The sequence below is a fragment of the Brugia malayi genome, assembly GCF_000002995.4.
Source record: "Brugia malayi strain FR3 genome assembly, contig: Bm_v4_ChrX_scaffold_001, whole genome shotgun sequence".
Classification (NCBI taxonomy): Eukaryota; Metazoa; Nematoda; class Chromadorea; order Rhabditida; family Onchocercidae; genus Brugia; species Brugia malayi.
Window position 1 is genome coordinate 6,864,942 of NW_025062479.1, and position 25,942 is coordinate 6,890,883.

The following is a 25,942-nucleotide window of genomic DNA, read 5'->3' on the forward strand; positions in this document are numbered from 1 at the left end:
ACAGTTTTATTTAATGAGTGCGCTTACCATACTTCCTACTCAGTTTTACTGGCATTATTGTATAGTTTTCCTTTCTTACTCATTAATATGTTGCGAATCTTCCTTGTTTTAATTCTTATTATATTATGTATGTTTTTTTTTTTTTCATCTTGCAGCAAACAGTTAAGCTTTTTTATCAGTCTTACCAAGCTATCATATCAGACAATCTGTTTTCTTACCGGGCTATCATATTACAGCAGAGGTGTATCGCTAATGAAGTTTAAGTGAAAAAAGAAAAAAATAAGAGTCATGTCCAGTTTTCGGTGCATTATATATAAGCCGTTAATTGAATTCATAATTCAGTTGAACTTTGCCATGATAGTTTGAAATGCTATCTTATTCGTATTGTTTTTGATAATATTTCTAATGTTCGTATGTATTAAATTTGGACATAGTTTTATATTGTTTACATGAGCGATTCACTTTCCTTGCGGCTATTCATATCGTTTCAAGTTCGTTTATGCCCTTCACTTATTTGCAAGTTATTTTTTTAGTTTTGGCTTTCAAATACCAGTGCTGTCAGTCATGCTATTATGCTATGAATTAAGTGCTCAGTTTTTGTTTTTTGTTTTTTATATTTCGAAGGTTTTTTCCACTTTATTATTTCATTTTTGCTTTAACTTTTCCAAACTATATAAATTCAGGGTATGTGTTTAGCAGGAGAGATAAAGTGTTTCAAGCATGTTTGTTTCGAACGTCGACTTCAGCATTGGCCTTTATCAATATAGGGCTTTTTCTTGTTCTAGATCAATTATCAATGTTGTATGATCAGTTTTAAAGGTATTCCAACATGGTAATCCAATCCGCCCAGATATAGATGTCTAAGCAGAGCTGGAATATATCAACGATGAACATCCAGTCTCGGACGCATCGAGAATTTGTAAATTCAGTTTGTTGATAAATGTTCTTGAACACTACAATATGAGAATATTTTTACAGGTAAATGTAGCGTGAGTGTATTATGCTCGAAATGATATACGTATAGTAAGTTTAATCTAAAATTGATTCGTGTGCAATGTTTCTGTAATGAAATTAGCAACAGAAATGATGAAAATAAAAACCTCTAATAATATACGAATAACGACAGTATGTATCAAAGACCTCAGTACTGCATTCTCTTTTGAATTTTATCATGCAGATTATTTAATACAGTAGACGTTTGGTGGTCAGTATGATATGATAAAATGATTACCAACAAAATATAACTAAGACTGAGTTTGTTAAGTTTTATTTCTGATTACTCCACTGGGACTAAGCATGCTATTTTGTTTTCCTGTCATTCATGTCCAACTATATATATTTATGCGTTTTTCCATTTTCTTCTCAGTTTTTGGCACGTGCCTTACTGCTTCTGATATTGAGCTTCATTTGAATTTTTTAAATTGGCGTAAAACAAACGACGGTGATGCACATAACAGTAGCTATCGGAAGTTATAATATAGTTGCAGATGTATCTTTTATCACCCAGGGCAACATTTTTGTTTTTATCACTATAATTTATGTTGCGTAATTCCCGATTTGTTCTAAAACATGATCACAGTTGACTCAGTTGTGAATTTTTATTTGTGCATCGAACAGTTCTTTAATATAAATTTAATATTATTATATTTAATATTAATGCTACTTAAAAATCACTATTTTATGTAATATTTAGCTTTAATAAGCCTAGGGTATTATTAAAGGGCCCATCATCACTGTAATCATGTGCTTCAGCAATAAACTTGGAAAACGATCTTTGCTATGCTCTCAATAAATGTAGGCAATACTAATTGAAACACACAGATTGAAACAACAGGCGACTAAATTTTTATAAGTATAGTCTTATCATATGCTGAAAAATCCGGATTTCTGACATCATTGCCGTTTGCATACCAAAAGTATTCCACATCTATAACTGGAGACTTTACTTTCGTAAGACGATATGCATTTGTTAATTGGCTCTTATGAGTTTTTAAATGGTTGAAAACACGGCGCTAGTAGCTGCCTTGTTACAAAAGATAAGTATACTCCGATTATGCATCTGTATGAAACTGTATTCTGACAATTTTAGGCACTAGTGATACAGTGAGTACTGAGCAACTAGTATGCATCTCCTGCTCCTACCACTTCATCCTCTTCTATTTTTAACTTGGTAACTCGTCAGTGTAAACTATAATCATTTCACGGTCATATTTTAAAAAAACGCGAGAGGGAGTGGAAACCAACATGTTTACTCGTGATTGAATTCTCTTTTCAGAAGTAGAAACTTTGCTGTTACTACGGAAATGGTGAATACGCGACATAGAACTATTACAAAAAATCTTTTGGTTTAAAATTAGAACCAAATTTGGATCTGATTTTTAGCAAACCGTAATCACCTATCTGCCTTACTACCTTACAGTTAGAATGCATTAATAAATATAGCGGAACCTGTCAAAATTTTATTAAATGATAAAATGTCTTCCCTTTGCATATTATGTACAATCTATTTTGTTATCTCAAACATTAAGTTACTTATTTCAAGCATCGATGAACTCCACCGTGGTAGATGAGAGGTTAAAAGTGGAGATGAGTAAGCCATATAAGCCGGTACCGCTGAGAAATTTCATCTTCATCACTACAGCGAAGTCTTGACTTGTAGTTGTTAACTCCAATCAAAGAGAAACGATAACATTATTGAATCTGTATCTTCCTATTTTCTTTTTACATTTTTCATTTCACATGTTATTTTATCTAGTGGAACTTTGAAAGTGGTTAATTTGTGTAGCTGAACCAAAGTTGGAAGTGTAGGAAATGCGAAGTCTTCAATAGCCGAAAATGTTAGTACTCGAAGTAAAGAGGAGAATATGGTCTTTACTGGGTCCTCGATATTCTAAATTTATCTTTTTCAGCTGCCTCTCTTTTGTTATAAGCGCCATTTAGTCGCAATAAACTTTGGAAGTTAAAGATGCCTTAATTATTTCACTCCACTGATTTTAAACCAGAAATGATGCATGAATACATAATTTTTTAGTTGTGCACTAAAGATATCAGCGGTAATTCATTTTGAAATTATTTTCTACTTAAACTAGTAACGAAAAACTTCCTGGGTCTTCTTGAAGTTTTCTATAAGTTTCTTGAAAACATCATCTGGTTTTAAAAGAAGACATAGCGCTCTGAAGCTTTTTTGTTGCTTTTCATCATTAGTTAGGAATAACAATAAATTTTATGAAAATTTAATATAGTAATCAATTAATAATCAGGTGTTACAAACCTTAGCATTGTTTTGTTTAAATAAAGTTTCTGATAGCTTAACTGTTAGGTACGAAAAAATCGTTTGACATTCAAATTCAAATCCTTTTTGAGTAGTAAATTTGCAATAGTATTCATCAGCGAACTTAAGAGTACAGTGATTCACATAGGTGCTGAAATAAATGTACATTTCCCTCGTTAGTAGTATTAGTAAGTTAAGTCAAAATTTGTTCATGTCAGAATTGTGATAACTTCATCAATATGAATTATACAAGAATGAAACTATCAGAAAAGAAAACTGGATGGTTAAATAACTATTGCACCGATCACTTTCGGATCCATATTTCCATAATGAATTCGCTATCGCCAATAAATTATATACTGTGAGCGACAAATACGACTTCAAGAACTATCTAATTATCGACTGCAGTGTATATAAGTAGCAAAAGCTTGTTTCATCTTTACTGCTGTTTGGACAATAATATTAAGTAAAATCTTTATCAGATTCTTGGCTTACAAAGTGAAGATGGGAGGTATAATATTGTCCATTTCAGATCTCCCTTACAGATTTGAATTTTTCAAAAGTGCACAAAACCGGGCCTCTAAAAATATCAGAGAATTTGACGATTTAAAAGTTTCAGAAAGGCCTTATTTCTAAAGCCATCTAAATCCTTCTTCTATCGTCCTTCTATAGTGTCATTGTCACTTTTTCTAGTCCTGTTCTTGTCAGCCAATTGACGCGCTTAAAATAAGCGCCTAACTTATTCCAGGCTATTGGTTACACAAGCTGATTATAATGAAGAAGAGTGAGTTGAGGTGACAGTCATTCATTTAAAAACTAGTGTGGATTTGTCAAGAACGTTCAATATCTCCTATCATCTCTCCTACTTTCCTGCATGCAACGTTTTCTTCCATTATCACGAAAACGATCCTCCTTCAAATACTTCTCACGCAGTCAATTTTCGCCATTCTTTTGTAAGTAATTTTTTCTTTCAATATTCTTCTATAAGCAAAAAATTTGCTATTTTAAAGGAAAAAGTAGAATGTTTGTAAAAGGCGACTTTGAAATTAGCTACTTTCAGACATTGTTTATTGCAGAAGTTAATAATTCAAGTCGTTAGACGTGCGATTGTACGTGCAGAGGAGATACACTGAAAAACCATTAAATTTCAATGATGTTCTTTGCATGCGTCTTTTTTTTTCCTACAAATCTTTTAATATTGTTAAAGAGATCAGAAGAATAAGATTGGCGAAGGAGCATATATTGATATCCCTGTAATGGTTAACAAAATTTTTAATTTGAAACTCCTTTATAAACAACTAATTTGTAAAAGCTGACTTCATAAATAGTGAAAAAGCATGGGAGACATTAGTACCATGTTAAGCTTAACGATATTCCTTTATTTTCAATATATACTGAAAAGTTAGTAAAATTTAGAAGCACTGTTAAATTCTGATAAGCTTCGAAGTAGAGAACACAGGAGATGTAAATCAATTCATTTGATTACAAAGATGGCTGTTATACATGAAGTGGGGATTGCTTTATGTGGATGTTTATATTATGTAGAAATTCCAGAATTATCACAGCTTATGAGGAAAGGACACTGCTTATACACAACCGCTTTGCATCCCATCAGCCGATCACTCCGCTCCTCATACACTCTTCATATTTATCCCATTGCAATTCAGTTCTTCCATCAGATCTCCACTTTGTACCAGGTATACGAACATTCAAGCTTCTTATTCTAAGTTACCTCTGCTTCGTTGAATGCTGTTGCCATTCCATATAAAAAAGAATGTTTCAAATATGATTAGCCTATTGGTCATCCCACTGGTATGAAATGTCTGGTACACTTAGGTAAACAAATCATTTACCACGAAGGATGTCCGTATTTGTTCAGCCTACACTGAACGCAGATCAGGAAGAGGGACGACTATCTCGCATGCTTCGTCGTCCTACAAAACGAAAGTACAGTGCTGTACGTATCATCAGCACTGTTTCAACTGGTCAGTTCATTATATTACTAATTATTGATTAAATCTGTTCGATTAGTTCATAATTTTTCATTCCTAGCAAGTGTTATACGTAAGGATTTACCTGTACTGCTGAACAAAACATAACAATATGAAAAATAACAATATACAAGTATTGCTGAAGACAAACATATATATATATATATATATATATACATATATGCGCAAATGTAGAAGTGCACCGGATGCACCCAAATAGGATTTTGGTCTGCAAATGTTATACACTCAAACTCATTCCTAGGTACTGTTAATGGCAGATGTTTTTACCATACCAAAAATGTTATCGTATGAAACGAAAACACAATTTATGAGTCAGTCGTAAGTGCTACTTGCGCTTCTGATTCTCTCTGTGAGAACCATTTATAGCAGTTAATGGAGTTCGTAAAAGTATGGACACACAGAGGATCATAAGAGCAAGGATATGATGATACGTTGAGGATCAAACTGTGCTAATTATATATGTTTTAAGATTTTAGTTATTATATTTTTCAGTTCATTATAGGGCTTCTTTTTTCAAATCTTTTCCTAGAATTCGTTACTGTTTATCAAATTTTCGACTTCTCTCATCATTTCATCATCCTTTATGACTGAAGTAGTGGTGCTGGGTTTATATCATAAGTGATCTAATGCTTTTAAATTAAGGCAAGGAAGAAAAGAAATATAGCAGATAAACAGGAAATTTCATCATCACTGTTTCATTGGAGGTCTAACATCCCGCTTCTCGCACATTCTAAAATTGTTTGCCCACTTAATTGCTAACTGTTTGCTTAACTGCTGATATGAAGTGGATACAATCGCTGCTGAGAATAGAACTGCAACGCATATTCAAATAACTGTATTTAATTAACTTGTAATATTCCATTTATTTAAAAAAATTTAGTGTTTGTAGCAATCAATCAATTTATCTCTATGTGACTGTCGCTCAGAGTTTTAATTTATGTTTTTTCATTTCAAATATTTCTGCAGCATATAATTTTATTTAGAAGACTTTTTGCTGGCCTTATCTAATATGAACTTAAGCTTCCAACAAAACTCTGCACTAGATATCCACTCAAATGTGAAAATCACTTCTTTCCCACTGATAGTGTAAAATATGTAGAGCAAAATAATCCCACTGATTTCATATCATCATTCGTGTGAGGCAAAGTTCATTGAACCTAGTCAATGTTGCTAACAATTAAACTTACCTCGTAATACTGTGGGCAATTAGAAAATGGAGAAGAGCTCAGTTGTGTGTGTGTGCGTTTTTCTTTTTTTTAATAAATTCAAATTATTTTTGATATTAGATTTGATATTGTAACATTACACAGTTGCTGTTTGTGTCGGTCAAACATATTGGACCAAAACTTTTCATTTTCATAAGGACAACTAATTAATTTTAATTAATTTTGACTATTAGCATATAGAATTGTTTATTTCAATTCCTGAAATCTTTGTTGTTAGTAATTTAAAGAGTCAAGGAACTGATTCAGTTATATTAATGAAGTTCGAAAATTTAGCCTTTCCTTTACAGATATGAAAATTTATTCGAACAATTTGTGATTATTATTTTAGAAGAAGATAAACAAATTATTGAACTAATAATAGTTGCAGTTTTTCAATTCACTAAGAAAAAAGGATGAGATTTTTTGTTTGTGTTAAACTTTTTAAAGCTTTATGAGAATTTTTTTTAGAGAAAACGTGTTAATCTGTTAGTAAGTTTTTCTTGGTTTGTTAATTTTACTGCCACAACTAAACTTTTATTTTTTCTTCGACTTCCCACTCATTTTTTCTTGCTTTGTTTTCACTTGCTCCCTTTTTTACAACGTTTCTATATCTAGAAAAGTTATCAAATAAGTGACTTTATCTCTTCGACTTCAGTATTTCTACTATAGTTCGATTATGAACAAAAATATCGCACTAATTTTGGTTTTATTTGATCAACACATATGTAACAAAGAAGCCTTATTATGTATTCAGTAAAAAGATAAACTTATCTAAATCAACCCAATTCATACTTCACTTCTGGTTATTGTTATCAGTTGCGCTTTCATTAATTCCTCACAATGGAAAAAGTATTAGAAAGAATTTCTCAATAAGTAACAATTCATCCTCTTAAGGCAATAGAAATTAAATAAAAATGATGACGGACCATTTACGGATGAAATACTAAAATTGTAATGTTAGTCTAAACAGCATCGAAAAGTATAATTTAAAATATTTCACATTATTTTTTAAAGGAAAGTATTATTTAAATTTTTACAGTTGTACTTAGAAAATTAGGAAAGCAATATAACAGTACTAAAAAAATTAATATCGTTATATTGGTTTTCTTGTCGCATATATTAAAAAATGTGACATACGAAATGGTAAAGATGGAAATCAAATCAGAATGGGTTCTTTTTTGTTAAAAATTTCTAGATACCTGTTTATCTAAAAAAGCGAAATAAATGACCCTTGTATGAAGCATAAATAAATTTTTAGAAATAGTTTTTGCCAAATCTTTGTCACATATTTTCCTTCATAATTCATGTCTTTTTTGAAAATTTGAATGTGTTTCTGTGAAAAAGTACGATAAACAAAAACCAAATTTCTTGAACTGCTTATTTGCTGTATTTCTTAATAAAGAAGAAAAATTTTACCTCAAAAAACACATTAGTTTTTTGTGGGATACAATTCTGTTTATATAAAGTATGTAAGATCCCCTACATAAAAGTTTCACCAGTGATAATAGGTTATTACTAATTATCCTAATGTCTTTTCCGATTTAGTTCGATTAATTTTTTAATTATACTAGTTTTTCTAATTATATATGTTCATTAAAATCACCAGTCATAGCACACATTTTTAGTGTTTCTAAAGTATGTACGACATCTCACCACACCATCAGGCTTCGAACTGCATCTGTTCTGCAGAAAGGAATAGAAAGAAGTAATAATCATCTCTTTTATTTGTTTTAAGCCAAAAAATCAACTTACCGAACTCTAGCATATGCTAAATCTGTCCATCATTTATCCTTTTTTTTTCTGAAGAATCAAGTCCTCTAGATTTTAACCTAGCATTCCACTTCTTTATTATTAAAGTTTTCAGCGCTATATATTTGTCCTGATGAATTAATTGACAGAACAACGAGAATTTTTGATTCAAGGCAGAAGTTTTTATCTCGGAAAGAAACTCTTCCATAAAACTTTTCAACAACATGCTGCCACCAATATCGCAGTATCTTGGCAAAGATTTTCTGCTCTAAATATTAGCATTCTTGCTTCCTAGCAATTTTTTCATTGAATTCTGAATGATATACCTATTCATATTCATAGGAATTTGTATTTCTCAGTCACTGTTCCATATACATGATTCATTACTATTTGTAATAAAAACTTTTACGCCAATGACCTCAAATCTGCAAGGATTTTATTTTATTTATTTATTTTTTTCATATACTTTTTTAATCAAATTGTGTCATAAAGAGACAAAGTTAATGCTCTAACTGATTGTTATTGCAATTCACGTTTATCTGATATGGACTGGAAACCATCTGAATGATCTGGAAGTTTCTTGCTCTAAGTTTCGCTTATGTAAAAAATATAAAGAGCGGTTACATTTGTTATGAATGTTTCTCTGCAGTTTGTGGATAGACGACTTTCTCAAAGATTAACAAATAGTAGCATGAATGATTGAAACATTATTATTCTCTGTTACTAGTCATTTTGTTTGTGTGGGTTACCAATTAAGACTTTGATTTTATATTGTCATTTGAGGCATGCCTCAAGACTGCAGTTTTGGATTTCTGAATTTGTTAAGCAAATAAATTTATTCACAAAAAATATCTGGTTGGTAGATATTTTTTTTAATTCATTGCGTACTGCTAGGGAGTAAATGACTTCACGTTTTGCTCATCTATTCCTTTTTAAAACAGTTGAAAAATTTTAAACAGCTTTAGAAAGAAGTTCAAAAATTTATTTCAAATATTTGGACATTTTTACTACAGAAGAATGGTAATATTTTGATCAATGTTTCCATTTTATTTGCTGCTGCACTCCTACTGTTGATTAAAAAATGTTCAAAAATATCTAAGAAATGTTTCAAATATTACTCTTCCCGTCTTTTTGGCGACCAGCATAAAATTTCTGTGTTACACTGTCAGTTCTTCAAGTTTTACATTAAATATCATAAAATATGACCTAAAAAAAGATTTCTGTTTCCTTCAAATTATAACACTACTTTATATTCAGTAAATCTGTGCCAATTACTGTCAAATACCTTATTTATCCCGATAACAGCATATGTATATCATATTACCTTAATATCTGGTAATGAAGTTGATGGTATGGTATTTTTGTTGTTGAGCATAGTAATGTTTAAATAATATAATCAAATGTACCATTTTTTTGGTAGATATCAGATTTAAGTAATATTATTTCAGATGTAATTCCTTTTAAAAAAAGGTAAAAGTTATCTTTCGTAGATTTTGTTTCTACGTTGAATATTTCTGCTGCATTACATTAAAAGTATGATATGCTTTTTAATTTAAGTTTAAATACCATCAAATTTGCATTAGGAGGAAAAAATCTGAGGACTATATTTTACAGCTACCTTGTATTTTCATGCTTTCTTTTTCTTTTCAACTTTGATGAAACTTTGATAACTTTTACATCCTTGATGAATCAGTTTAGAACTAAATTTAACAGGATACTTTTTTCTGTTAGTTTTGATGAGAAGTGTAAGATACTCATATCATGGATATCTTAAGACAAGATTCCATTAAAGTAATTATTAAAGATAAGGTCTTATTAAATTAAAATAATTTGTAGAAGGATTTAGGGTTAATTTACAGATAAAAAAGAGTGCTAAACAGCTGTGATAAAAAGAGTGAATTTCACCTCATAGACAGCTAAAAGAAACTTTTAAATAAAAGGGTTGTCATAGATTAACCCGAGGTTGTCAGTAACGGATAAAAGATTGAGCTTTTTCTTCAACGTGATATGGGAAAATTTTATTTGTAACACATAATATAAAATTAAAAAAGTTATTTATAGTGCCCTTCGAGAATGAATCGCATTTGTTTTGAATTCTGTCATACTGTTGTAATTAAACATAAAGAAGTAGAATTTTTCAATCTTTCGATTTACGCAAATATTTGTCAATAAAAAATGTATTTTTTCATATCGCATTTGCTGCATCGTTTTTAATTGAGGACGAAAAAAAATTTCGTACATGACAATAAATTTCAAGGATTTTATAGTCTAAGCTATATTTTCACCAAAAAAAGTATCCGAAAAAGCGAAACACAAATATGTATTGCTTAAAAGCTAACCACACTACAAAACACTGCAATCATAAACTTTTCTCTGGAAATCGTCGTTGAAAACTGTAGATTTTTGACGATGCCACTACCAAATTTAGTTTTTCTTGATGAATTACAAAGCTTTCTGGTTGAGATACAATAATGTCTTTTTCATTCGAGTTTGTTCAAGTAAGAGACATAAATTTTCGACAAAGTAATTTTTGTTAATTAATAGCAAATGTCACAATAATAGCTATGGTACAATAATTAGACTAGGATATGGCTTTGTGACTAAACTTTTTTTGAAGTATAATAATTTCATAATGAGTTAAAGCAACAAGTTAGCTGAAGTTAGCTGAAAAACATTTCAAAGAATAAGTAAAAATTAAGAGCTAAAGATAAATAATTATTTAACATCCCATAACATTCAAATGTTTGTTCCGTGACTATTTCTTTGATTAATGATTATTTCTATTTCACCAAACAATTCCTAAAATTTGTTTTGCCCAATACCCCAATTTATGGATTACTTTGTCAATGGATTGAACTGCCTCGTCACGCTCACAACCAGTTTACTCTCATCCCTAAAGAAGTTACATGAGCTTTATTATTTGAGACGAGTTTGAACTTGTTGAGTTCCGCAAAAACAAAACGAAATGTGCAGTTGGCGTTCGTTTGTTACCACCCTTTCCTGGCTTGATTCTCATATGTGAGTTGTATTGTTAAGTAGAATATATTCTTCCATATCTGTATGTATGTATGTGTGTATGTAAGTATATGTATTTATATATGTAAAAGCACATGGAGGAGCGCTGAGGATGCCCGATGGGTTGTCGCCGTGTTGCTGATTCCAAAGCTGGACTATTCTGATAGCCTTTCTCAAATAATTCTGGAAGGCTTACTGCACAAATTTATTACTGATACTGCTACACTGCTAATGAATACCTCAGCGTTTTGAAATGCTCCCAGATTATGATTTATTCACAAGCAATCTCCAATGAACGATTCAATCCCGCATTAGCTTTATTCAAAACAGCAGGTCTAATCCGGACAACAGTGGGTATCCAGCAAACACAAAACAGCTTTGACGATTCATATAACTTGTCACGAGGCTTGGAACGATCTCATGTTACTTATGTTAGAGGTATTCCGCTTTCACTTTCATTTCTTCGCATTTCAAACTCCTTCCTGTTCTCTATTAAAAAACCTCTTAGGGCGCTTGCTTACATTACAAGCCGTGATTTACTATAAGTCTCCCGTAACTTCAATTTACTCAAACAGTTTGATGTTAGCAGTAAATATTTATTTCAACTAACTTCGACATTGGCAGTATTAGTAATATGTGGCAGCACCCAACGTCCTAGATGACTTTAATAAGCTGAAGCTTAATTGATATCAATGAAAGAACTTTGTTATTTCGGATTGTATGACTGTTATAAATTTTCTGTAAATAATGAAGGATTTCGCCTTATTTTGTTGTAAATTTTCCTTAAATACAGTGTTCTTTTTTTGTCGTCTAAAAATCGATGAGTGAATTCGATACGAACTTGAAAAATCGATGAGTGAATTCGATACGAAACTTTCAGCAACTTGAAATTTAGATTTATTATTTCAGAACAATATTGTAAATAAGCAATATGAAAAACAACATGAAGTAAAAACTAGTAGTAGCCATTTATTCATTTATCTGTTATATAAATTAATTGCTTAGAATATGGTGTGCTTTGACTTGTTTTTTTAGTACTATTTTTACTTCTGCAGCACTCATCTTTATTCAAGAAGTCGGGACAGTATCTTGACATGTATATTAAATAATGCAGAAAGGAAGGGAAAAAGGGAAAAAGATACAAATAAGAATTGATGTGCATAACAAAAACATGACTGAGAAATCACTTCAATAACAAATAGCAAAAGACAGGACAGCTAAAGACATTTCCTCTAATATAGCTGCTAGATGAAAGTAAACGATCTTTAGGTTATATAAAACCTCATAATATGATAATGAGGAACACAAAGAAATTGTAATGATAAGAAGATTATCAAAGAAATAACTGCAAGAAGTAAATAAAGATTGTGAAAAAGTGGGATAAGCTGTGGAATCGTGGGATGGAATAGAAAAAACTCAGTGACATTTGAGTAACACATATGTGGGGGGAAATAAGATGGAAACCCTCAGTCTTTTAGTTTTTTTAAAAAATACGGTAATGAGATCTGATATAGCAAGAAACTCTTAGTCGAGATGCTAGAAGATGGCCAGTTTGTCGTGGTGACAAGAGTTTTTAGCAAAAGGACTCTGATAGCACATTTCAAGACAATGAGATGAGTAGTAGCGCATTGATGTGCATGTCATTTTTTTTTCCCTTTATTGCGCAGGTTGTGGGACGTTTATTATTGAAGGTAACACACACTAAGGACGAAATCACGAACGGGTGAATGATCTGTCAGAATGCTTGACGAATATTTCAGTTAGAAATCAAAAAATGGCGGATCCCTAGAGCTCAACATTATTTTATGTCAAACTAATAACTTGGTACATGCAGAGGTAGAATATAACCTTTATGGCTGGCAGAGTTACACAAACAATGCAAATAGAATTTGTTAAACCTAAAGGAAGGGAGGCTAATGGATAATGCTGAACAGAACGATTCTGATGTCGAAGAACAGTGATAGCAGTACTCGTAAAATTTTGCAAGTTTATAATTTCCTTGATTAATACGTCTTCAATAAATGGTTTGGTTAATAATCCTCACATTACGAGATGTTCTCCATTCTAACTGAAACGCCTGAGGCATTGAGATGCATCGTTTTTTTGGGGCGATGAATTTGAATGTTTAATATGAAATAAAATGAAAGTTTATTTCCTTAAAAAGGTCAAAATAATTTCTGTTCAAAGATTGTATGTGATATATAGGAAAGATTGCATTCCCACTACATATGATTGAGCCATCTTTAAGGAATTTGCGCTGAAATTTTGATTGTGGTTGAAGAGAGTTTAGTGTCATTTTCATATAAATACAGTTGTCTTGAAAGGAATCTGTTGTCCACAAAATTCAATAATAGAGAGTGAAGCAAACAGAGAAGAATAATTTGAGCAATCAATTTTGAAAATTCTCTCATGCGTGTAAATGAAACGATCCTTTGAAAAGAAATGAACCAATAATTTTATACTTCAATATACTGCAAGATCTCAGTGCACACAACTTGCTCTAATGCTCTCATATTGCTTTAATATCCAACTGAACTGAATATTTGTCCTTCATTTATCGCTTTAAAAGTTAGTTACTTATTTTTTATTCATCATTGATATTTGAAGTTACTGAAGACTCATAATGAGCGGCACATCTGATTTCAATATAATGAACTGATTGAATGCGATTAGCTGTTAGATAGAAAGTCGATCTGAATATTTCGCTTAATCCCATAAAAGATATTTATGGGATTAAGCGAAATATTCCTGTCATACTTTGAAGCAAGTTTTTTTCTTTGCTTTTTTTTTGCTTTTTTTGCTTTTTTTTTTTTTTTTTTTTGGAAGAAGCAAACTGTGAAACCGTATGACTGTTTGCAAAGTGACCAAAGTTAAACGATAAAAGAATAGAAGGCTTAACCAAAAAGCGCTAAAAGGTTGACTTGGCTATAATGGTTTAAAGTTAAGTTTTGAATAAATAATCCTAATAAATTAATTTACATACAACCATCTGGTATAAATCAAATGGTTGGAATAAATGAAAAAATCAAAACAATTGAAATAATTAATCTTTGTTAGCTGATATGGAGGAAAACAATATATCTATAGAAAATCTGTTGCCTTTTTCGAGTGTGTCAACTGCATTGTAGCAAAAACTTTATTTATTTTCAAATTCAGAATTTTATAAATGAAACCGTCAAAGAGAAGAATTCTGACTTAAAAAATTACTCAATATTTTTAATGGACTTCAAGAAATTCCAATGCCGCTGAGTGTCACTAAATAATTTAGCAGTATTTTCGAATTTTTAATAGAGTGCACTAAATACGATTTTTATTCCATTTCTCTCTTCATGTTTCCAATCTTCTTTTTCTTAAGCAGCTCAGTGTTGGCTGTTAACAGAGAAAAGTTATAGGCGTATGTGCATTTGTTTCTTGGACAGGATGATTGGAAATGCCTGTGGCAAATCAACTGTTGCTTAATAATTGGAGAACTTGATAAAAGTCAATGGAGGTGAACTAGGTATCACTACCAGAAACGATGACTGATATTCCAAACTGAAAACTTCACTGAGGAAAATAACTGTCGGTAAAAAGGATTTCAGGCCATTCTCAAAAAAAATTAACGAAGAGAAAGAATTAATAGAATGATGAGGTCGAGCGACCAAAATGAACAATTAACCAGATACGCTCACCGGCGATAAAAATCCTTCTTTACGGGGAAGTACTGACTCTGAATAAGGTCATCCAAAAAATGGAAGTCGAGTCAAAAGGAATGGAATGGATGGCATCTGGAAGAACTCAGAGTGTATATAAGACAATGTATTGGTATTATCTTCAACTCTATCAAGGACAATTTCATCGCTCACTCTTCAATTTTGTGGGGTGAAATGGTGCATTAATTTACCTAATTTGGAATCACTGTAATATTGAGCAGCAGTCAAAAAAAATGATGGACCAGCTTTAAATCGATTAGTGGCATAGACTGAAATATCTTTTTCTGTTTCCAAAGTTGCAAGAGAATCGGTTAGTAGCGTAAACGATCATTGATCATTTTGTGGAACTTCGTTTTTTTGCAGAATTTTGTGGAACAAAAATACCAAACCTAATGGCAACTCTTCTTTTTCATTCTGACTAATTTCTCTTTTGAGAGCAATGATTTTGGTGTGTGACAAATCTGTATGCTTATCTTAAATATAATAAGTGAAAAATATCCATAGCATTGCATAAATAAGATTTGGTATAAACCGTTTGGCGCCGATTGGACCATCAGTGTGTTTTGATGAAGGCGATTCAATTTATTAGTTAAACTGAAAAAAAAAAAGAGCAGAAAAGAAGCATCAATAAACTTGGTCATATTAGCGAAAGTTTGGCTACTGACAAGACTGGGTTTCCGATATATCGTTTGAAGATAAAGCTTGAACTTTACCTTGAGCATAGTGAGGCGAAACTTCTCACGCAATATGAGAGCCAAAATTTGATGTATGGAGAAGACATCGAAGTCCTTTTAGTGCTCTGTTTTACATCGGTAATGCCATCAAAATGATGAATACACTCCATTTCAAACAGTACACTACCAAGTCTTTCATTACAGCTTTCTGCCCTCAATTTTTCAGAACACTCTTCTGAAGTCCAGTAAAACAGACTATTTCTGGGCGAAGCTGCAAATTCTGTTAAAATAAAACCAAACTTATTTTTAAAAATGTTAGGGAAATGGAAAATAAATTTTTCCCAATTAGAAGCATTCAAAACATAAGGAAAGATTTAAATTACAAAAAATTTGTGTTGTTGTTAAATATTTCGTTGAAATAACTTACTCTCAGGACCCATTTTTGCGTAAAAAATTTTTGTTATAATTGGAGCTAGATGTGTCGCATAAGTGAAATTTCTTTTTAAATGGAGAGGATTGCTAATGAAATTGACTGACGAAACAGCTGTTGTTTCGTAAGCTTCCGGAAGGTTGGTTTGTCGCTATAAGTGATCGCTGATAGGGAGGATGAAGTAGCAAAAAAAATTTCAGCAAAAATTCTCCAAATACAAAAAAATTCAGAAAAAACTCATTTTGTGTTTCATCTTTTGGCCTGCTTCCTTATATCTCGATCAAGTGTAATCGTTGAAACATTCCTCGCGCACATGATGAATAGTGGTATAAAAATGATATTCAGTCTTCAGGTAGGATGCTATGCTAGTACCTGCATATAAAAGCAATATTAGCAAGGTATTCATGAAGAACTCAGCCATTTCAGTATCATATTTCAGACTGAGCAAATTATTTCACTCGGAAACTAATTGGGAATATTGATATACTGTAAGCAGTTGTAGAAAAATACTGGCTGAAAATGTTTTGGGACTGGAGGCTACGTACAAACATAATTTGAAATGATTCTCGGTAAGTTAAAATAGCTGGAATTGCTGACACTTTCTTCGACTGCATGGGTAAAAACTTCACGGTTTTTTTTTTTTTTTTTTTTTTTTTTTTACTTTGTGAAATTTAAAAAATGAATGTCATCAATGAGATCTACATAGTTTCCTCCAATACGATATCTCAAGAGTGGTGTGATAAGAAACTGACGTATCTCTTGCAGGGGATAATGATAATTCGCAGTAATACCAACCGGTAGCATTATTGAACACTTTCTTGCGATATTTGAGCGAGTCTTCAGACACTGCTCCAAATAGCATCCTAGAAAGTTTGGTCGTTTTCGGAGTTACATACGAAATTAGTGTAGTAGAAAGTGGCAACAGCAGTATTTTGAAGATACCTAGTGATTTTGAAATGGATCACTAAGTACGTCTGAGCGTGTGTATGAACATGAATGAAGACTAGAAAACAATTAATGTTTATTAGGTAGACTAATAATAGCTTATATTTATATTAGAAAAAGAGGTAATCCTTTGTTAATCACATGATAGAATGTAAAATTTTGTAAATCATATACTAATATGATTACTACTTCTTTGTAAATCATATGCTAATATGATTACAAAATTTCTGTAAATTAACAGAAATAAATCACATCTCCGTATATCACAAACTCCTTTATTTTTTGTTTGTTGCAAAATATTCAAGAGCTAAAATAGAAATAAGAATAAGAATTTCTAAGAGTTGCAAAGAGAAATATAGTTTTCACATTGTTGGCTAAACATATCGAAATTTAATGTTTTCGGAAGAGAAAAAGGAGAAATTAAATGCTGATTTTGTATGTTTCTCCACCGCTTTAGATACTTTTATTAGGCGAAGTGCTAAATAGTGAATATTAAATTAAAATACAGAATCCCAATCGTTATTGCTTTTTGTTAAAGTTGTATAATACTTTAATGAATACAACACTTGTTATTAAAATTACATTTATGAATGTGAGGTAATTCAGTTCTTTTCTTTTGTTTGAAAGCCTAATACATTTTAGCAAATTGTTCACATTTTTGTTCTAGTTTGTAAGCACATTCTTACGAGCAGCGAATAGATTTCTATCCAGGAAATTAGAGAGAAAAGGTTTGTTTGTGATATCTAAGGACATAATCCGTTTTAGTCAGTTTAGGTAGCAGAGAATTGTGGTTAGCCAGAGACAAATGTTTCACAACAATTTGTTCCAAATGATTTGTTAGTAAAACGAAATGAAATTAGGCTTATCGTATTATGTGCAGTACTTTCTTTGGATGCAATACTTTCAATAATCAGATGCACTCCAAACTTTTCAGTTCACTGGAATATTTACAATTTATTTTATGGTTGGTCCCTCAAGTTTTTCGTCTTTGTCTTGTTACAACTCCTATTTAGAACGTTTTGTTCGCTACGGCTCAAAGTACTTTTGTCCTTTTTTACTAATTCCATGAGTTCAGCCCATGTTATTTTGGAATTTAAAATAGGAACTTCACTTCAATATAATTTCCTGTGATGAGCCATTCGAGTCATTCTAATATTGGATTAGATCAGTGTCTCAAAAAAAAAAAAAAAAAAGAATGAGCTGATGAAATGTGAAATGCACATCAGAAATGACACAAAAAGTTGTTTAATGTAGAAAAAATTGCAGTTCTGAATTGCTGGCGATTGCAGTACTCTATAATAGATCCAAGGACTTATGTTAACAGACTCAGTCCATCGCTGATTGTCCTTTTCTATATGCATATACAAACACACACACACACATACAAACGCAGACATACACACACTCCGCATCACTAAGAACGCATCTTCACCAATTGCATTGATACACCATCTGTTAAATTTTTGAATCCATGCTGCTCGTTGCAGACTCTATAACTGCTGCTTCTAGTGTCCCTTTTGTGATGCTTACTGCGCTTCGCTAATTCCGCACAAATCCCACCGTATGGATAATATGCTTTAGTCATCACTTTTTACATTCCTGAAGCAATCTCTAAAGTCTCTATGTACTCATCCGGAAATTAATATCAAAGCATGTTCTTTTATTCCGCTCAATCAAGGGCTTTACGGCGGCTATCTATCGCTCCGCAGGGAACTGAGACACGATTGGGACGGCAAATTGCTGAAGTGATCGCAAAACAATCTATCCCATCAACTGTGACAGAAAATGGGCAAGAAAGGAAAGAACAAGAAAAAGATCTGAAGAAAGACAACTTTGACCATCAACGAAATACAGTCTTTCGAAGCTCGTCCTTAGGAAATACCGCATGCTTTTCAACGTCTGATATACAAATAAGGAAGTCCAGCAAGCACTGTTATCGACGGCCGACAGTAACCATACAAGGCGATGGACGAATTACCATTGGTGGGTCAGGCCATATTTCACTTTCAAGCCCCTAATTACTGCTAATCATCACTTTACAGCAGGAGATACTTTTCTTTTCGTTTATTTTTGAAGTTAGTAGGACATTTTTATGACAGGAAACTTTTTAGAACTGTGTTTGCTGTACCATTCAAATCAGCAATGTTGTTAGCGTTGTATTTGAGACGCAGCATCTAATGATTGGAAACATATATTCTATTCTTAGTCATCTCAGCTCAATTTTTCGAAAACCAAAAAGTGAAAACTTGGAGATACTCAATTAAGTCCAACATGTAATTAGGTCGACCTTAATGAGTAAGTTTAGAAATAGTTGAAGGACTTCTTGTGCAACATCTCAGTGGTTCCCTCCTGCTTTCCTTTTATTCTGCTAACAGCCAAATTTATGGTGATGTAAGGCATGATCTATATCTTCAAAAATCTAATTATTAACAGATAAACACATTAATTCTAACAGTACGGAACAGCACTAACAGTACGGACGTAATGTTTCGGAAAAAAAAAAGAAAAAAATGATGAAATAAAAGATCTTTTTGCAATTGGAATTTCTGAAGGATAAGAAATCGATTCAAGGTATACTCGGAATGTTTCGTATTTATGGCACTTGCATCGGTGTTATTGTTATTGCTTAGGATCTTGGTGGTCACATTGCACGTTCTTCTATTTTATTGATCTTTCATGTCAGAAAAGCTTTTTAATAGCAATCGCTTCCGTGAATCTTTTCTCTTAATCTTTTTTATTTAAAAGGGAGGAGAGAACAGAGAATTTATTGAAAAATGAATGAGACAAAATGTTTGCTGCAAGGTAAACTAGATATGATTATTTCTCGATTAAAGTTCAGAAAAATTCAAGGATAAAGAAAATGTAGGCTAAATGGATGCATCATACTTTTAATCTCTTATAGATTTAAGTTCATTAAGTTTATTATCTTACAAAAAAGCATCCTGATTCAGACCATATAAGCTTTATGATTCGACCGGCAAATATTTTATATGATTTGTTACATAAAGATTTTTAGCCTGGATTTTCACATCACAAATTGAAATGACAACAACAAAGTACATAGAGCAGATTGATGGGAATCATTTGTTAGTATTTCTCCTTTAAAAAGGATGAATCAATATCTTATTATATCCATTTGTAGTATTTATTGATGAGTTGCGTAATATTTTGAAGTTTATGATAAGGAGCAAATATTTGACTTATAAACTGGTAATTAAGCAGATTTTATTAATTTATTGCTTAAGTCTGTGGTGCTACTGAAGCTATTGATGAAATAATTGTTTGAAACATAATATAGTCTACACGAGAGAAATAAATAAACTAAACGGAAAGATTAATGCCGAATGCATACTGATGCATATTTCGAATGTTGCACATTGGGAGGAATGAAAAGTTCAGAAAAACATAGATGCTATTTTTTTCCCCAAGTTTTTAAAGTATATGTACCTATTTCCAAATTTTAAAGTATGTATTAAGAAATGGAATAATATCCACCTGCTTTTCTGTTTGCTCGTTGGCACATATCTTCACCAGATACTGATGTCATTGAGTTAAAATTCAGAAAGTTAAAGTTTTAAATAGACTCCGACTGTAGATTTTAAGTGTGCGGGAAGTGTGAGGAAAGCTATTGAGATTGATTTCATTATAATTGAAACAAAATTTCTGGTTCTGTATATAATAAGATCTGATAATGGTAATTGCAGATCACGTCACAAGCCGATGGGATGGTATTCCGCTTACGTCGCAATCAGCATTGTTGGAAGCAGAAGATGGTGCGACGGTTATCACGGAAACGATGAAAGAGGATGAAACTCGGGAATCAAAAAATTGTTCAGAACGTACAGGAAAGGTACCTTTATCAACAAGTTATTCAATGAAGTTGATAGTTATAAATAAAACCCGATTATGTAATAAAAATGCAAATAAGACACAAATTTTTAACGTTTCTCTTGCGTCCTATTACTTTGCTAACTTTTCCCCTTTTACCATGAAAGTCTTACGTTTTTCTTAATTGCAGGATAAGTAGATATTACATATTATAGAACAGGAGAAACAAATTTTTACCTAGCAGAAAAACAACATCGGTAGGAAAAATGTGGTGTGAAAGAAAAAGTCTGATTGATAGTAATCTCCTATACTTAGTGATTTATAGAGATTCAGGATAAGGAACTGATGACAAAAAAATGTGATAGCAATCCATTCATTCAGTGATCCATACCTGAATTATCTTATTTCATATAATCGAGAACATCCTGTAAGGGCCCTAAAACACCTGTTATTTTCGTAGTAATAACTATTTTCTGCTGTGACTACAAGCATTTCGCTGTGAGCATCCGTCCATCTTTGCTGTGAATAACACCTTTATCCCATCGTACAAGTTACAATGTTGCAATAGCTCACTAAACAGATTTTGTGCAAACTGGTGTTGGTCACTTTTACATTTTCTTATGCGGTGATTTTCAGAGGGATTTAAATTGCCCTCGTAAACCAAATGTCAGTGGCTGACTGAAGCATTCTTCGAATGATTACCCTTTTCAACCTTACTGTTTACAATATGCATTAACATTGAAAGTTCACACCCTGAGAAATAAGTTTTGCTGAATCTCGATTTCCGATTTCCGTTAAAGTAAGCAATGAAAACTTCCTTCTAAAATTATTCTCATTTACTGAAATAAATTACAGTTAACTTTCCCAGTTAATCGTATTGACTTAAATATCCTAAAACCACATTTAGAATTCTGAATTTTGTAAATATTACCACCTTTTTGACTTTACTATACCAAACATTCTAGAATGTAAAATAAATTGGCTTAGCATCCTAGCATTGCTTATTGTCGACAAATATCATCTGTAATGAATTACGATATTTATAGCTGATTTGTAATTATGATTCAATGTACATTGATTTACGTTGCTATTATTGTATTTCCTTCCCAACAGCTTTTGCTTCAGTTTTGCCGCATAATCTTCCTACTCCATGTCAGAAAGTCCTGGAAACAAATGCAGTCTCATCGAATTTTAAGCAAATCCATAAGACTAAAGAAGCTGTTACAGCTGTAACAATTTTAGTCCCAAAAAAAACTTCATTAGTAAGTAAAAGTCCAAATTAGTGATATTATTAACAGAAAAAAATGGCTCGAATTCTCAAAATGTCACGAGTGAGATCCATTTCATTTTCACCGTTAGTGCTGGATATAGTAAAACAATTTTTTTGACCATGATAGAAGTGATGAATTCTCATACACAAAATAGTATTGCTAAAATCTCTCATGTAAATATCTTCTTTTAAATATTAATTATATTTAAATAGTTGCAAAGATTTCGTTTAGGTAGTTACCATGACAACCAAGTTCAGAAGTGGACTTATAATGTATTAATTAGTTTCTGTGTCAGGATTAACTTTGGAACTGAAACAGCATCCGTTTACCTTTTCATTTGTGTTCGAAATGTTACTTGCGTACCATAAAAAAACCGTATCCCCACTATTAAAATCGTTTTAAAATTTTTGGTTTTTACGATACAGTGAACATTTAGATAAAGCATGCTGCTTTCCTCAAAAAGAATTTATAATTTTTTCCTTTGAAAGATGAAAAATGAAAACGATTTTGATTAAACTTCTGTAGAAGCTTAGAAACCAAAAATAGGTAAATGTTTCTGATAGGAGTGAGAAACGATCTGTATATAAGTTTTATGCACCTTTACTTACATGCTTCGATCAATCTAGAATGAATTTCCACTAAATTTATTAGTTCAAAAGTTAAGATATGATGTAAGACAGATCGATGCAAATTTATTCACAAAATATGGAAATTTTGTTCCAGAATTGAAAGTGAAATTTCTTCCTGAACTAGTTTTCATAAAAGAAAAAAAAAACACTGCAATCCAAAGAATGGAGATTTCACTAATGAGCTAAAACTATGACAAGAAGAATTGAATTCAACGGATGTTCAAAGAGAAAAATTTTTCTAACGATTCGCAGTAGTAACTTCAGTATGCTACTGCTACTGAAGTTACTACTGCGAGGATTAAAACTTGAAATGATGGTGAACAGCATTCTTTTTTGATGGATTTTTTGGTGAATGAATCGTTTAATGAAAGCTGTCATCCTACTTTTTTCAGTTATTCAAAATATTAATTCCTCATGTGATACTAGTAACAGTATTAATCGGTTACTTGTGTCTTGGTGCATGGATTCTCATGGCATTAGAAACAAGCACGGAATTGTTGGCTCGATCTCGAAAATTAGTTCATTTGTCGAATATCATGACAAATTTCACAGCTGATAGCTGGAGGATTTTAAATGATGCACAGCTGGGGATCCGTTCAATTGATCGTTCCGAATGGGCTACAATTTTCAGGTTTTCTTAAAATCGATTAGCAAATTAAATATCGGACAGAATAAAGAAAGTTACTGCAGTTAAAATTCTGTACCTCCAGTAAAACTCATTAGTCTGCAGGGAGTATATGGTATCAATAGCAGAAACAGTGGATGATCGACGTCCAATTCGTAGAGAACTTCAAAAACCAGATGAAATTGATAACATTCACAACAAGTGGACTTTCCCAACTGCCTTACTATATGTGCTTACTGTTCTTACTACATGTGGTACATTTTTTTTTAAAATCTCCAAACCTCATTTATTTAATTAAAATTTATAAAATTTTCATTAGCTTTGCAAAGTGATAATACGAAGAGATGCATCCAAAAAATTTAAAGAATTGTACAGCTAAGTCGTATTTCAGGATATGGTGAAGTATCAGTCGATACAGATTTAGGAAAAGTATTTGCGGTAGCATTTGCTTTAGTTGGCATACCTCTTATGTTTATTACAGCTGCAGATATAGGCAAATTTTTATCGGAAACACTGCTTCGTTTCGTTTCAAACTGGAACAAAATGTCACACAAAATGAAGGTGTGTTTTCAAATTACTGACATTGCACTTTCAAGAAGGCATTAAACTTTCCATAATGTTGCTGCACTGTCATTCATATCTTTCTTAATTTCATGTATGAATAAGTTCAGCAAATCCTGTTTCGAAAACGTTATATGCGAAGGAAATCATCACAATCAACAAGCGGTCATTCCGATGTCATAGATATTTTCGGCGTTGAAGGAAGTGATGGGAAATTATGGTTCCCAATTGGTATATTCTTTATCGCTTTAATTTTTTAATTTTAGCTAATGTTCTCAAAGTTTTCTAATGACAGTTATAATTATAGTGCTAGCCTGAATGGTTACATGTATCATTAAAATATTTGTAAACTCTCAAAGAGTTCAAGAATACTTCAATGATAACCATGATCACTGAGGTTTTGTTAACCATAAAATTCTAAAAACCTTAAGATTTATGATAAGAGAAACATTTTTTTAAAAGCAAGAAGATTGAAAAATTTCTTTAAAAATTAGATAAGTTTCCATTTTATCCAGGAGCTTATGTGTCATGTATCTGTTTATACTGCTCGATGGGTTCCGCTATGTTCATCAATTGGGAGCGTTCGTGGTCTTTCCTACATGCTTTTCATTTTGGCTTCAATCTTATTGTAACTGTTGGCCTTGGCGATATCGTCGTTGTTGATTACATTTTCTTATCACTTATTGTCGCTTTTGTCATCGTTGGTTAGTTAGTTATCCTTCCATTTCCAAAATATAAATCATATGGTATCCTTTTTCTTTCGAGAAAAAGTGAAAAATTGCTTCATTTATTTGAAACCAGGATGGAAAGGGATTTTTATTGGCATAATACATCAGTCCATGAAAGGATTTTTTCATTTTGCCGGTAAGTTAAGTGCTGGATTTTTCTCAACCTTTATCCAATTTTTATCGTAAATAATATCATAATTAGTATATTTACAACAACTTTGGTGGTATATTCTGATCACCTTTTGTTCCATTCATTACTATGGGACTGCCAAATATTTCTGATTAAAACATATGTAGCTTTCATTTCCTTTGTGAAATTATGCTTTATATGTTTTATATGCATCTTATTAATGTTTCTACAGGTTTATCAGTTGTTACGATGTGTATTGACTTAGCATCAACACATCTGAAAGCATATTTCACTCGTTTCCACTATTTTGGACGAGCCAAAAAATTCCTTGGTATGAGCGAAGAACTCAAGGAAATTGTAGTTCTACTAAGAGCAATGAGGAGGAAAAAAGGAGGAAAGGTATGGGTAATTTTTTATTTACTAGATTTTATGTTGTTGAAAATGATTTGCATTTTGAACTTGCTGTTTAAAGTCCAGAGTTAAGTATTTTCATTCCCATATCTGTTAGGTCACTTGGAATGATGTTCGGGCATTTCTGGATAGTGAACTACGAGATCGACCATTTGAACCTCACGAACTTCTCATGAAATTACGTTTTATCGATGAAACTTCGTCTGGAATGTCCACAATACGGCATAATTCGTTCCAGTCCGATTTCTTCCGTGATACCGAATATCTACGAAGAATAACTGCTTTACGTCCCGAACAACCCGCATATCTATAATCAAAATATTGTTTTGCCTATCCTATAAAGTTCACCCATTCCTTTTGTTTTCAACACGGTTTTTGCTTTGAAAAATCCCCTATTGATGATAATGTGGAAGTATCAAAATTGCCTCCATATCGAAAAGTCGATAATAGGTTTTTCTGACGAGAATAAAGTAACTTAAAGTCATAATATACCCAGTGCCTCAGAAATGCTATCATAATAGTGATAGTATGAATGCCGTTGTTAGCACAAAAGTCAACATCTGTCTCCTCAATGATCAATTTGCTCATGATTGTAATTTTCTCAAGTAAACAGGGTGTTTTTTCTGTCAAATTATCCCATCTCGTAACAAATCTCACTTTCCACATTTTTTTCTTGCTTCATTCTAAAATCAGTTCGTTTCGTTTTATTTTTCTACATTCTTGTAATTTATTTCCTTTTTCTTTTTCTTTATTCAATGTTTTCGAT

The 25,942-nt window shown here is 31.9% G+C and overlaps 2 protein-coding genes across 2 annotated transcripts; both read left to right on the plus strand.

Annotated features, from left to right (window-relative positions):
• Positions 1-5,132: 5,132 nt before the first annotated feature.
• Bm420 (Uncharacterized protein) lies at positions 5,133-8,447 on the plus strand (the record flags this gene model as incomplete). Its single annotated transcript, XM_001899065.2, has 2 exons — positions 5,133-5,256; positions 8,353-8,447. 2 exons carry the CDS (start codon positions 5,133-5,135, stop codon positions 8,445-8,447), a joined length of 219 nt encoding a protein of 72 aa, XP_001899100.2.
• A 10,198-nt stretch (positions 8,448-18,645) lies between these two features.
• Positions 18,646-25,489, plus strand: Bma-unc-58 (Uncharacterized protein; the record flags this gene model as incomplete). Its single annotated transcript, XM_043073917.1, has 9 exons — positions 18,646-18,976; positions 20,698-20,843; positions 23,114-23,352; positions 23,452-23,600; positions 23,738-23,907; positions 24,018-24,138; positions 24,423-24,611; positions 24,998-25,164; positions 25,274-25,489. The coding sequence occupies 9 exons, from the start codon at positions 18,646-18,648 to the stop codon at positions 25,487-25,489; spliced, it is 1,728 nt and encodes a 575-aa protein (XP_042929851.1).
• Positions 25,490-25,942: the final 453 nt, after the last annotated feature.